Below are 15,574 nucleotides of genomic sequence, written 5' to 3'. Positions count from 1 at the left end.
ATCAGGGCTTTGGAGTTGGATTCGACTTGAAAATTGGTATAGTCGGAAACAAAGTCTCCAACAGAGAAACAGTACAAGCTATTCGCCGCCGTTTACCACGGAGTCCAACATTGGACACTACGTGACCGATGCCTTCCACGTCGGCTACAACTGCTGCAGGAAATTTACGTGCTGAAGCCCTAGGGAACGCGAGTTCCTTACTTGCTGTACTATAGATGAAGTGATACGATTCGATCTAAATAATGCTCCCCTAGAGGTTTAGGCGAGTTCAGTGTCTGGAATCGTATGGAGTTTCTCTTTTGAGTTTTCATCGAATTTGAGTTTTTGTTGGTTTTAATGCATTTTTTATTCTTTCATTTTTTGTCTTGGTAATTTTTTGATTTTGCTGTTATTGAAATGTATTGTAGAATGACTGAGGAAGCTACTGTGCAGCGAAATGCTCCTCTAGTGGAGCTATTAGTGCAAAAATTGTTGTATTATCTGGGATAACTTTTTATTTATTCCACAATTCTTATCACAACTTCCATATATACTTTCCAACAACGAGATATACACAAATATTCATATCTGACATAATTACATTTTTTCGTAAAAATAATTTTTTCAGGGCAACTTTTCAACGATAACGTTCAACCAAAATAGGACAACACCGACAAAAACAATGAGAATTTTTAGAAGAACCTAATAAGAAACTTGAGAAAGGTATTTATAATAGCTGGCTTCGATTTGACGATCGAACGAACCAGCCAATGCATTACATTGGCCGGGCTTTCAATCCATTGAAAACAATGCAATATATCTTGTCTCGAGTTTCAAAAGAAACACTATCAGATCATTTAGTGAGACTTCCAGGCAGTTAAAATACTTATCTTTTTTTTTCTTATTAGTCAGTGGGCTATGCTTGAAGACTGGCAGTAAACAATTCTAAAGAAATGAACTTCAAACGTTCAAGCCAGTCTCGAATATACCTACACAGTAGACTAAATGGACTGACGCCTATCAGAAAACAACTACTCCCCTGGCTCATATCACGAAGAGCGTTGGATTGTATCCGTCAGGCGTCAGTGCAGGAATCTTCACAGAAAATGTCCTGCATATGCAATTGGCAATACAACTGAAATAGTCGACCTTCAATTGTGGAACGGGCACACTTGCAGACCGGTTTCAATTATGGAATATCATTGACTTTAGGTCGATGATGATCACTATCTTGCACTGATGAGTGGCTAATGAGCCCAAAACCGGTCTGCAAGTGTGCCCGTTCCAAAATTGAAGGTCGACTGTTTCAGTTGTATTGCCAATTGCATATGCAGGACATTTTCTGTGAAGATTCCTGCACTGACGCCTGTCGGATATAATCCAATGCCCCTCGTGGTATTAGCCAGGGGAGTAGTTGTTTTCTGATAGGCGTCAGTCCATTTAACCTACTGTGTAGGTATATTCGAGACTGGCTTGAACGTTTGGAGTTCATTTCTTTAGAATTATTTATCTTTTTTATGACAAAATTTGATAAGATACTGATAGTGACTGGAAAAAGTATATTGAGTTTCGAACTTGCTCTATCTGCATCTATATAAAGTTCTTCTCTGGAGTTTTTTTTCAGGTTATGGAAGGTGGAAATTCCCCAAATAACCAATAAAAAGCTAGAGTTATCTAAAAATGAACTTGTGTTTCGTGGAAATTTCCGGTGTCTTACATTTCACATCTTGATGTGACATCAATCAAAAGAAATGCCCACATCAATGAACGATTTCTTAAATGAAATGTAAAACGACCTCAGTACATTTCTTTCGCTCCCTCAAATTCAACTACGTTCAACAGTTCCAAAAACAATGTCATAAATAATTACCAATAAAGAAACAAAAATGGTTATTTCCCTCCCAGTCCAAATTTCATGAAAATTAGTTCTTTGCCTTTCGAGAGAATATCTCCGCCAGGCGCTGTCATTTCATTCAACTTTTGCATCAAATTCGGCGCACCAGCGTTGTTCATTTGTTGCTGTTGGTTGTTGGGCATTTGTCCACTCCCTACCATCACGTTTGGTATCACTTGTGGTACACCTTTGTGTTGTATCCTATTCTGACTCTGCTGAAATGCTTGGTTTTGACTGGAAAAACCTTGCTGCTGCTGTTGCTGTGTTTGTTGAGTCTGTTGCTGGCCAGTTAGACTACTGAAGAGTCCTCCACTTGTTGAAGTCGTTTGAGGTTGTTGTGTTATTTGTTGGCCGAATTGTGACTGTTGTTGCTGTTGTTGAGAATTCTGTTGCTGATTACCAACGGCCCTCAGCATGCCTCTCACCCTCCCCTGAAATTATATAAGTTATACGAAATTCTGCAGAAAGTATTACCGAACCTCCTCGTAAGCCGCAGTTGTTAGATGATGAATGAATTGGAAATAAATAATTTTGGTTATGCAAAACAACACACTAAAATGGAGAAAACATCACCTTCCGAGTGTCGAAAACATCTTACTCATATCAAGTAAATTAGTAGAGATGAAAAAATAATCCATAGTTGTTCTAAGAGAGAACAAAAAAATGAAAAAAAAAATTATCGCAGTGCATTCTTCGTTCAGTGAATCAAGAATCAACCATGTTTATTTTTGCTATAGCGATTACTTTTTATTAGTACCACTAGCTTTCTTTCCTTTTTCAATGAAGAGTCGCGTGATGTATTCACTAAATTTGATCATTTCAGTTTGTAGATAATTGTTTTGAAATCCAATTATTGAACAATAAGAGAAGTGTAAGTTGAAAACAAAAAATGGGACGAAATACACAAAATGAGTATGAAAATCAAGATATACTCATTAAAACGCTAATCTGTGAAGAAAACAAATGATTCTGACCTAATATGCCGACCAATTCGTAACTGGGTTGAATAATAAATAAAAAAAGAGAAATGATAGAAAAGGCAAAATAAAATCCAAAAATTCTTCAAGAAATATTGTTAACCAAATCCAAACAAAAATCTGGAAATAGTTGCCACAATTGTCTGCTCAAATTCTATGAGAAAAAAATTGGAACAACTAATGGAAATGATTTTCAAATGACTTTTATAAGAGACAAATATTTCTCTGCGTCACCTGGAGTGTGGTATTTCTTGCCTGATATCTTTAAACTCGTGGGAACTGAATGGAAAACACTCTACGAGTCACTCCTCTGACTCTCATGAGGTTAGTACACTCCAACCTAAAACACAGTAAGAGAGCTTCGGCAATTCTTATAGAAATTACAGGAAAGTTCGATGTTGCTCAAATACAAAAACTTTGGGTCTACAGGGGGCATATAAGGTGATTGGAAACGGCTTAGGGGAAGTTGATTTATAGCAGAACCACGGGAATCCTAAGAAGACCTATTATTGTACCGTTAAGTGTAAATTAACTGCCGTTCAGTAACTTCTGTACCGTGAACTTAAGATCAGTTAAATGGTCAAAGTGAAGACGTCCAGAGAGGAACATATTAATGAATCAGCGAATCTCCCGATAGATAACTGTGATACCAATGCATACTACTCGCTTTGGAGAGCACTGACACCAATGTGTGAACATACAGTGCATTTCTTTGATGTTCCCCCCCTTTTATTTTATGAACAGGTAAACTCAAAAAATTGAAATTTGGGATAATGAAATAAATGCATGAATACTTTATTTTAAAGTGAAATTGGCAGATGAAACTTTCAAGATGGCGACTAGGCGCCATCTGGGAAAAAAATTAAATGGAAAAGGGGGTCTTGTGACACATCATTTTGAATCTCCTGATATTGACTTCATATTCTGGATTTATGAAGTAATCGTCACCAATTACAAAATGGCGGAACATTTAATTGTAAAGACAAAGACATTAATATCGATATTTCTAGAAATATCAGCCATATGGCAATTCCAACAACCCGATAAGGTTTGTAGTTATTTTTTGTTTATAAAAACGACAAAAAATGTCAGTATGACAATGACCATCATTGGTCAGTTAGAATATTCTCATTTAGTTTTCGGCTTTACTAGCAGAAAGGTACGACGTTGATAATCTCTAAAATAGTCAATTCTCGTCCATTGGAAGAAAAACTTGAAGCGATTTTTATTTATTTATTTTTATCAGGAGAAAACAACTATCTCTGACAACAACCCTCGAACACTGTGGGGTGTCGTATCAGAACTTTCAAACAAAAGTAAAAAATTATGTGAAAATATCGTTATCAAAAAAGGAGATCAAACCATTGAAAATCCTTCACTTATTGTTACTGAACTCAACAACTTTTTTATTGAAGCGCCTCAAGTCTTGGTACAAAGTATTAACGTAGAAGATTATTATACAAACTGCCCTAGCAACATCGGCTTTGACCCTGACCCACACACAATGTTTCTGAAGCCATACAGTGAAATGGAATTGCTTGAGTTGATTATTAAAAAAATGAAAACAAAAAATCATCGGGTATACATGAAATACCTGTTTTTATTATAAAAAAAATATTGCACGTCATTATTGAACCAATTACATATATAGTGAACCTCGCTTTCCTAACTGGTACTTTTCCAACGGTTCTGAAAGTTGGAAAAGTAAGGTTTTCGACGCGTTTTTGGAATGTTTAATGGAATTCATAAATATTCATAGAATTTTAATACCAATGCAACATGGTTTCAGATCAGGAAAATCAACTCAAACTGCTCTACTTGGTTTTTATGATGACCTAGTGAAGTTTATTGATGCGGGCGAGTGCCCTGCTGCAATTTTATGTGATTTAAGCAGGGCGTTCGATTGCATCAATCATGTAAAATTATTGAATATTCTGGAATCTTACGGTCTGAGGGGAAATTCTTTCAATTGGGCTTCTTCGTTTCTCACTAATCGAAATCAATGCGTGTCTCATAAATTTGACTATGGAGTTCTGTGATTATCTGTTCTTCCACATCCGAAATGAAAACGGTTCAGGCTGGAGTGCCACAGAGATCCATCCTGGGACCGATTCTCTTCATACTGTATATAAACAATATAGATAGAGAAATTTCATACCCCCTATTTTATGCCTATGCAGATGATATATCGTTACTTATATCTGATAAACGAACAGATGAAAATGTTATGACTCTGATTTCCAAATATCTCAAAAATCAAGATCTAGTTTTAAATACCAAAAAACTCGTTTTTTTGTTTTCATAATTACCAAAACAAAGTCAAAACACTTGATCTGAATATCAATAACACAAACCTGCAAAGTACTCACACTGCAAAATTTATAGGTATACATATCGATTAAAATTTAAATTGGAATGCCCATTGTGATCAGCTAGTGTCCAAGTTGAGCTCAGTAACTTATATGTTCAGAAATTTGAGGGTTGTTCTTAATAAAGACCAACTAATGAAGGTTTATTATGCTCAGGTCGAATCCAGGTTGCGTTACGGTGTTTGCTTGTGGGTCTTAATAAAGACCAACTAATGAAGGTTTATTATGCTCAGGTCGAATCCAGGTTGCGTTACGGTGTTTGCTTGTGGGTCTTAATAAAGACCAACTAATGAAGGTTTATTATGCTCAGGTCGAATCCAGGTTGCGTTACGGTGTTTGCTTGTGGGGCAACTCAACAATGAGCAATAATGTTTTTATTGCACAAAAAGCAATACTTCGATGTATATTTGATATTTCTCAAAGAGATTCCTGCAAAATTATTTTTGAAAGATATAAACTTTTAACTCTAGTGTGTATATATATTTTTGAGTTATGCGTCTATGTGTTTACGAACAAAACCGATTTCACCTTGAAAAGTGATATCCATAATTTTGATACAAGTCAAAAGGGACTAATACACACAAAGACCCCTAAATATAAAATTACTCATAATTCTCCTAAATTAATGGGATCTAAAATTTTCAATCAATTACCAAATATAAATAAAACCACCAAAAACCCAACGAAATTCAGAAATAGACTGAAGTAGTTTTTGTTTGACCATTATTTTTATACACTGAATGAATATTTTAATCTTTTTGCCTCATTATTACTCATATTTCATCTGAATATTTGTATTTGTTTCACCTCGTATTCATTTATTTACTTGTTTTATGTTGAATATTTGTATGTGCTTCGACAATTCCTATACGAAATGTAAATGTTCGTCATAATGAAGGAAATAAAGAAATCTATCTATCTATCTATCTATATACGATGCGACGCGTAACTTTCACGAGACCGAAAGGATTTTCAATGAACGTTTTCCCAATCGTCCTATCTATAGAAAATATTTGAGGAAACTTGTATCAAAATTCACAACTACCGATAGTGTACATAAGAAAAACCCCCAGGTCATGCGTCAATTCCGTAAGAACAGCAAGTGCAACTAATTGGTGAGTTGGTATAGTAAATACTGAACAGTCTACTCATTCCGTCACGAATGTTTGTGAGGTGTCTCCTTCTATTGTGTGGAGACTTTTGAAGAGAAATAGGTATCATCCATACAAAATCAAAATGGTACATCAATTAACTGAAAATGACCCTGATCGAAGAACAGAATTCTGCGAAATCATGACGGAAACCATTTGCAAGGCATCCTACCCGTATCCACAATATTTGTTTTAGTGACGAATGTATATTTTCTTTTAAACAGCAATGTTCACAGACAAAATTGCCGTTATTGGAGTGACATCAACCGGGATACACATACCCAATATTAAAAAAAAAATTAACGTTTGGGCAGGGATATTGGGAAACCATATTGTAGGACTTGTATTTATTGATGAAAATTCAACAGAAGAACTATATTTGAATGTGCTGGAAACTACTGTTGACCCTCTCATCACTGAAAACGTCGAAGCGAATCCTAATGAATTCGATATGGATATTGTATTCCAGCAAGATGGAGCACCACCACATTACTCCAGACAAGTAAGAAACTATTTGGATACTACTTTTCCCGGTCGTTGTATTGGCCGTCGAGGTCCTACAGAATGGGCAGCCCGCTCGCCAGATTTGATACCTTTGGACTTTTTTCATGGGGCTATTTGAAGCAAAACGTATACAAAACTGAACCTGCTCCAATATTGGATATATGGCAAAGAATAATAAATATTTCAAGGCATCCATTTTGAGTATCTTCTGAACTGACCTCAAGCTTATTACCTCATATTATGTAGTTAAATGTCAATGTATTCAGGCAATTATTAAAAGTTTCGCCTTTTTGTAGTAATTGAAAATATATTCTAGGGTTGTGAAACATTTGTTAGGAGCTTCAAAAAGATGTGTCACAAGACCCCCCTTTCCATTAATTTTTTTTCCAGATTGCGCCCAGTCGCCATCTTTAAAGTTTCATCTGTCAATTCCACTTCAAAATAAAGTATTCATGCATTAATTTCATTATCCCAAATTTCAATTTTTTGAGTTGACCCGTTCAAAAAATAAAATGAGGGGGGGCATTGAAAAATGCACTGTATACTACAGTTTATTATGTCAAACAACTCAGACATAAGCAATGAACCAACCTTCGTGAACACGATTCAGGTACTAGATTTATAAGTACACATGTTCAGAAATAGAATGTGTCTGATGAGAAGAGTTATTTATATTATCAGCACATCAATCATCATTCTATCTGAGAATACCAATATTATCACAGATCTACGGTTGGAGCAGGATAGGGAACGGCTCAGAATGAATAGAGAGCTGCTTACTAGATACTATACATTTAGAAGATACCTGAAGAGAAGAAGACTGTATAACAGAGGTCTCAGCTACAATTCAACAAGTGGACAAATACAGCTTGTCACTGTCTAGGTGAATGTGTTGCATTAAATCACTGAGGGCAACCCAAATTGACTCTATAAGTATATGACAAGCTCAAGAGTTGGCCCAGAAGCGCCCGGTGTCATTGCGTCGTATATTGGAAAATCATGAGTTTGACTTTGCCATTGGCATAAATGCATTGAATCGAGGAATTATCATTTTCCCAGAGGGTAAGCTGTTACCGTAGCGCTGACATAGTGGGGGACGTGCCAGCATCAACCAATGTCCACTCCCCACGCCGTGGAGTAAGTGATTTTGAGTCCGAGAATCGTGTGCCCAAAGCAGAAACAATCTGCCAAAAATTACAGATTCCTGCATTTGTCCGGCTAAGATGTTTGCCTTCGATCGGCAAGCCAGCAAGGTCTTGAGATTCTAGAGTAGAGAGGACATCATTTCACCTGGTCTGGATAGAGTTTGTGGAGTTTGAAGAAGAAATCTCCATGTTTCATCCGGTTTTCCTTCTCTTTTTGGACGATATTCGTCTCACCGGGAGCTGAAAACTTATCATGATTAATATTGAATGTTTGGTTTATATGATCACCAGTTGTTTTATCAGAATTGACGGCAAACAATGTTTTTTTGCGATATTTTCGATTATCCTACACAAATGATGCTTCTTCGACTGATAAGTGTATCAAATTTTGTTAAAGGTATATTTACAAAAAATGCATAACTTACCTGTTTAGGGAAATATTGACAGGAAAATTGTTCAGAACAAAACTACATTTGTGCATTTTGAATCTATGAACTAATTGTCCAACTATGGAAAATGAAATACTTTGTTATACAGGGTGTCCCAGAATTATAATGTACTCAAGATATCTGAAATCATGTTGTACCGATTGTCTCCAAAGCATCTTAGTCTAGATTTCCCAGAAATGATCATTTGATAGAAATGGTCGTTATGGACTGGAAATTTATATTTTGTGAAAGTATTTAATGATGACTTTTTAGGATCATATTTCATGAAAAATCTCATAAGTACCAATGAAAATAAAATGCTATTTCATTATTAAAGTTTGAGATATGGAACTGAAATTATTAAAAATGTTTTGCATTATATTTTTGTAGTATTTTCCAATGTATGGACTATCCAGGAAAGTGAGGTTTATTTTAAATTCTTCTTCAGATTTTAAATTCTTCTTCAGGTGATCAACACTTTCGGAAATATGATGACACTTTGCTCAGGAGACTTCTTCTTGACAGCGTAAATGAAAATTATTCAAAAGAGTTTACATCGTTAACAAGATTTATTTAGGATCGAGAGTACCAAAACATCGAGCTCAGCTAGCTAGTTCCTCATAAAATCACAATGTGTAATCTGTGAAATGACATAACTCCCCACAAAAATGAGGAAAATAATTTATTCAAACATGGAATCCCTTATATCCCAATTGAGTTACCTAATAACAATGAAAACTCAATCACTACAATAACTTTGTCAATTAAATTCCGGTTGAACTCACTGGAACGGCTAGGTATAGATGATGGTTCAGTTAGTGTATTTGATATAAATCAAAAACAGGAAAAATTCATGGACGAACCTCTCCGAAAGTATTCAAAATATTAGCACGGTAAAGCCAAGTGCAAGGCTGGGCAACACTTGGTTGCAGGAAACAATCCTGACAGCCAGTTTGCGGTTTCGCATCCCAGAGGAGAGCTCGCTTTAGATCAAACACTTTCGTGTGGTGTTCTATCCTAAAAGTATTTTTTTTCAGATGTAAAGGTCAAATGCCATTAGCCATTGTAGTCGATTGAGTACAAGGTCATGGTTATGTTCAGCGCGAGGCAATCAATAAAAAAACAATCAACGCCATCCTGTTCTATCTGTAAAGTTTGATCAGATCCTGTTTGAACTGGAAGAACAAGATATTTACAATAGTTGGAGGAAACTACATGTAAAATTGAGTTGTACACATCAATAATAAGATATCCCTGTGAAAGAAAAAGCCTGAAGGAAAATGTCCCTTACAATGTTTCAGCACATAAAGTCATGATGTTATGAAAGAAATGAGTGCTTGACTTTTTAATGTTATCCAAAACGGTGCTGATGAGGTGGTAGGTGTGTAGTACCAAAACTTCGAAGGGCACTATTGAGGATGATAGTGTTCCATAGGTCACATTTTATGTTAACCATCTTCCATTTATCACATTGTGTGGAGTTCCTATGAATGATATCTGTATCAGTTTCATAACGATTTTTTGTACTATGAACTGAATGGGAAAAAGTGATTTATATGTAATTCAATGTTCGTATGAAAGTACAGTAGAATCTCACTGATACGGCACTATTGAAAACCAGAGGGTGTCAGATCATTGGAATGTTCGGATTACTGAAGTATAGAAAAAAAACATATTAGATCTTGTGTTTCGGTTTGCTTGACATTTTCAACTACACCTTATTCTCACTTCAAAACAACTGGTAAAGACGTACCCACGTGAACGTGATAAGTTTTGAAGTTAGACTGCTAGACGTCACGTGGCGACGGAACGCCTAGGCGTAGACGAGTGAGGAAGGCGCTGGTGGATTATTGGACGTATCGGTCTATTGAATTGCCTGATTAGTGAGACTCTACTGTAGTTGTTTCAAAAGGATTTATCCTTTCCTGTAATTCAATGTTCATGTGAAAGTACTTGTTTCGACCTGAGTTGAAGTGTTTGACTTTAGCTTTCGTTAAGTAAGGTGAAAGGGATTTACAAAAAAGTTAAAATTGAGTTTGAAAAAAATATGCATTTACATAATATACTTATAATACGATCAAAATCTTCTCTTAGATTTCAAATTCATCAACAATTTTCGGACGATGGAAATATTGACAATTAAACAAACGTTAAATATAAAATGATGAATTATTCTTCCTATACCATGAAAGACAAATAATTATGAACATACTATTTGTCATGATACGAATAATAATTTTGGTTCTAATTGAAGTTAAAACGAATTCAAATAACTATTTATTGTGAGACTTTCACTCCACATTTCAATAATAATAATAATGATAATATGTCATATTAATAATTCACATAACGGTTTTTGACATATTCCTGAAGAGGAAGGCAGTAAACTGCTTTAAACGGATTCACTTAACATGATATGATAACTCACATTTACGTTTTGTAATCCAATTCTCAGACACCGTGTATAATTTGAGAGCTGTCGCCACTGATATTCTATCACTACCAACACCGGACATGTTTCCAGTATTCGAAAAAACGTTGTCTAAAAAACGCAACTTCTATCTTTTCTAAATCCGACTGATCATAAAACAAAAGCATGATAACCACATTAGCTCTAATAACTAATTTGAATTCGAACTCGTTTTGAGGTCGGAAAAAAAATGGTTATGTTTCTTCTCATTCATTTCATAGATATACATTGAAGAACAAATGTTTTTATTTCTTGCGTATAAAAAAGTAACACGACGGTATTCATGCATAACCAAAATTATTTTTTATGTTTTTTATTATTGAAAAAATCTACTCAAAAATATGGAAAGCCTCACTGACGAACTTTACAGCAAAACAATCAATGAAGACTGATTTCAACATCTAAATATCACATGCAAGGCGCATTTGCGAACATCAAAGAGGAGATGAATAAAAAGAGGAGAAAAAGAGTAGGAAAATGAGTAAAGTAACAGTATACAGGGCGTTCAAATACCTGCTGGTGCTCGGTGATAGTGTTCGGTGTCGTAGACGTGTTGAGCGAGTCTAACTGAGAGGTATACACAGGTAGGCAGGCATCTAGACCAAACAGACAGACAAACAACATACAGTCAGCGCTGCCTTTCTAAACACGAAAATACTCGTTATTTTCAAAGAATGAGGCATTTTTTCTAACCTCGTTATGCTAAACATATTTCAAACATGAAAAAAAACAAAATCTCAGAATAACATTCATTAAAAGTTCAATCAATCAGTTTACATGGATTTGTACACAAATATTTCATAGTTTTCGCATCATTATTTTCAAATTACTTGAACTGACTTTACATTTTTGTGTATATTGTATACAAAATTTTTTGGGAAAAATTTTTTACATCTGAATTCAGAAGTGTTTGAGAACCTAACTCTCATTATTTTTCGAAATGTCCATGGCACATATTCAAATTCAATAACAGTGCAATATTTTGTGTTGAATCAACATCAGTTGATTCGCAATATTAACTAGTGACAATGAAATCTTTGCTAAGAAAGATGTGGCTCTTCAAAAGATCTAGTGTGCTTATGATGCACATTCCATTGAGAATGACTTTCACCAAAAAAAAAATGTTATTGCTTTTGCTATACCCACAACCTTGTTGCAGAGTGGGCCTATTCATGATTCAAAATTATACCTCATCAATTCAAAACAGCTTCGCGCTCAGTATTCATCATAAACACATGCATTTATTCTATGTGAATGAGTCGCAATTCAAATTGATCTAATAGTTTGTAGACTGCAGGTTGTAATGGGACGCGAGGATTTTCATTAGCCTCATGACCTGACCGGTAGAATATTTTTCAAATAACCCTAAGCTAATTGGGAACTGAAATTCTGTTTACGTTCATTTTCCTTGGATCCAGTGATTTGATGTCACAGTGCCTTAGTGTTACCTCTTCAATGAACTTGAGCGTTTGTTAAGCAGAAGTTCTACTTTGCAACAGTTTAGGAGACACAGCTGCAGTGGCGATAACTCTTCCTCTCCAATTATCTGTCAATCTTATCCGGTTTATATTACTTTGGCTGGACAACCTTCTTACTTCATCCTCAATATTCTCTTTTTCTGAGAATCAGAGAGGATCCTGGTCGAAAAATAATAATAATTTCCTTCCTCTCCACAAATACATAAGATCGGAGTTGAAATACAGATTCTTACACCGTAAAATATTTTCAGAGACATTTTTCAACATTGATGGTAGTTTGAATAGCTTCAATCTTGGTGGTTTAGTAATTTTTTGAAACCTCTCAATAAGATGGCAAAATGCTGTGACCCTCGGTACAGATTTTAATGAGGTTGAAACCAGAATCTTTTTGTACCCACACAGCTCACCTAGTTTCTGTTAGCTGTCTGGAGCTGCTCTGCAACGGGGATCGTTAGAAAATCCTTGCCGGGTGAGGTATCATCCGTGAAGGTAAGAGTTCTCCTTAATGATGCCTCATCTTGAATTGTGTATATTCCTGCGTAAAGAATGTATGACTCTGAGTCCACTCATTGACACTAAGGAAAACTTCGAGATACCAGGCACCGTCTTGTCGTCACGGTAATGCAGGACTCCGCCGTGATTCACTTCCTTTCCCTTGCGTGGATCCCTGAGTCTACAGAGGAGATGGGCGTCGACTAAACGATCCATACTATCCTTCCTATGAAGAGCAAGAGCTCTCACGAATTTGTTTTGCACCAAATTCCTGAGTAGCAGAAGCAGAATTCACATGAGGGAATGAAACAAGCTCCTTTTGAGTAGTTAAGCAAACGCCTACACTCAAACGAAGAATGACTCAAACCTACATGACTGAATCACATGTATCATCAGCTGACTTACAGATGCTCTCATATGGAGAGGTTTCTAGAGTCATTAAGGTAAGTGTCTTGGACCTTGAAGAACATCCGACAACTTCAGTATCGACCAATCAACAAGAATATTTTCAGTATCTCATTATGGTTGGCGTATAGGATATTCTAGAAGATGGCATACAGGTATGATTCTAGAGTTGCGCACTCCTACGTGGGTGGCTATTATAAGTTACCTGAGAGGATCAGAAAAATGTTTTCCGGCTAATAGGTACAGTCATGGAAGATCGTTCCTTTCCACACGTGTTCTACTTTTCAAGAAACACATTTTTGTTGCTTACCTACCTCAGTCAACCTTGGAGTGGATTAATTCTCACATACCAGTGGGTCATTAGTAGGGTGATGAAGGTTTCAGATCTTCATATTTTTCCGAATACTTTGTGTCACTTATATTTTTGCTGCAGCATTGTCCGAATCAGATTTTGGACATTGCCACAAATTAAAGAAAACCAGTAATGTTGTGCTAGAATGTGCAACATGGTAATTCACGTAAGTCATTACATTTACTCATTACAGTAACGAAACCCCTGAAGAGGCATGAGCCTAAAGCAGGGCACCACAAAATTGTTGCATAAAAATATGTAACAAACCAAAAGATATAATAAACGTATTTGATTGATTGACAGTAACGATCAGGTCATTGGTATAACCCCGAATCGTGATACCAAACTAGTTTATTTTTGTTTTGCATCGACAATCAACGACAATAAAAGAGGCATCTTTCTTAAGGGTTAAAGAAAGTTGTGGAAGAAGATCTGCAACTGAAAGGAGCTATCAGATGCCTTAATCACTCTAGAGGAAGACTGTCAGTGCTATGAAAAAAATTGTCAGAAATAAAATGAAGATTCTAAGATATAATTACCTGCAAAACTGATATTGATTGCACTTTATTGAACACCTCAAAATTATTGTGTTTTGAATACAAGCATCAATATTTTATAAACTTAATAGACTTTACAGTACTAGAGACTTTCTCAATATTCATTAAGGGAGCTTTTTTTTTCAAATCTGAGGTAAATATGGGTTTCGATTTATAAACTCCACTGCACCAAAATAACATTAATTAAAAGTTACATCTGAATATTATATTCTTCTGGAGACTACTTAATATCATCAATATTGTTATGAATAAAAACATCAACTTTTCGGAAAAATTAGAAAGAACACACAAAACGTACTTCTTTCTCAAAGGAAGTATGTTCACTGGTATTTTTGATTTCATGAGAATTACAGAAATGGGTTTATTTTTTCAAAATTTTCAATTTGAAAAACATGCATATGAAATTAACGAGTCTTTTTGTGTCAAAAATCAGCATAAAAGAGATAGAGATAGAGCTAGCAATATTGCAAACCACTTCATTTAGTGCAAATCCGAACATAAAACAATTAAAGCTGATCCCTTCATTGAATTTCATTTTACAAAATAAAATGAATACAAGAGATGGACCTCCACATCACACGCTTGCCTTTGAGACAAAGAAAATAATATAGAAAACGTATGTAAGATTTGTAATCGTGTGTTTATTATGTTTATATAACAGTATAGGTATCGCTGTCGAGTATGAACAAAACGGTTATCACTTCAACAATAAATATCAAGTATTATACAAGGCACAACGAGTTTTTGAAAACTTCATGAAAAATAAAATTATTTAAAATTTTCCCATCTGATATATGCTAATTCAAAATAAAACAAATCAATCCTCCTGAGTGGAAAATATTCGACAAATTTGATTTAACATAATTTTTATGAATAAATTTTCAAATCACACTATAATAGGTTTTGATAAACTGTTGGTCGATCTTATGGACACAAACAATTTGACCCCATTATCAAAATTTTTATTATAATACCTGTTGTAGCATTAGTCTTTATTATTAGAATGAAGAATTGCTTCTCAGAAGTTTTTTAACTGCGAATGAAAATTCGAGAGGCTAGAGAGAGTAGCAAGGAAAAAAATTGTCGGAAGTCGGTCGGTACGATTCATATTGTTTAGAAAATTTACGGTAATTTGGTATAGTTTTACGGTGAAAGGTGAAGGCCAGTATAGCGTGCTTTGATCCGTTATTAATTGGGTTAAGGGTGGTGTTTTCCCTAATTCCTCCTTTCCTTCCCAAAGCCATTTCCAGCACTATCAGAAATCGAGAAAACAAATTATGGACCAGTGAAGGTGAGAACTTTCTTCATATTTCTTACAGAACATTATCGGGATGTTCTAGAAAATAAAAAAAACAATACCTAAGCGGTTGTTG

The 15,574-nt window shown here is 35.3% G+C and overlaps 1 protein-coding gene across 14 annotated transcripts in view; it reads right to left on the bottom strand.

Annotated features, from left to right (window-relative positions):
- The window catches only part of Rbp (RIMS binding protein), a 143,063-nt gene that overhangs the window by 21,516 nt on the left and 105,973 nt on the right, over positions 1-15,574 (bottom strand). For 5 of the 14 annotated variants that reach the window (XM_074185665.1, XM_074185667.1, XM_074185668.1 and 2 more), the window contains exons 17-18: positions 11,431-11,513; positions 1,425-2,304 (exon numbers count right to left, since the gene is read on the bottom strand). The exons of 2 other annotated variants lie outside the window; for them this stretch is intronic. In XM_074185665.1, coding sequence (XP_074041766.1) covers positions 1,870-2,304; positions 11,431-11,513 — 518 coding nt within the window. In that variant the 3' untranslated portion in view covers positions 1,425-1,869. Of the gene's footprint in view, positions 1-1,423; positions 2,305-11,430; positions 11,514-14,866; positions 15,538-15,574 lie in introns of those variants that run through there. 7 more of the 14 variants (XM_074185673.1, XM_074185669.1, XM_074185670.1 and 4 more) reach the window with 5 other exon arrangements.

This window comes from Leptinotarsa decemlineata, unplaced genomic scaffold (assembly GCF_025532065.1).
Source record: "Leptinotarsa decemlineata unplaced genomic scaffold, Ldec_3_MD MMD2_tig00078346_RagTag_RagTag, whole genome shotgun sequence".
NCBI classification, from domain to species: domain Eukaryota; kingdom Metazoa; phylum Arthropoda; class Insecta; order Coleoptera; family Chrysomelidae; genus Leptinotarsa; species Leptinotarsa decemlineata.
The sequence above is the reverse complement of the archived record's forward strand: the minus strand, read 5'-3'. Positions and strand labels throughout refer to the sequence as shown.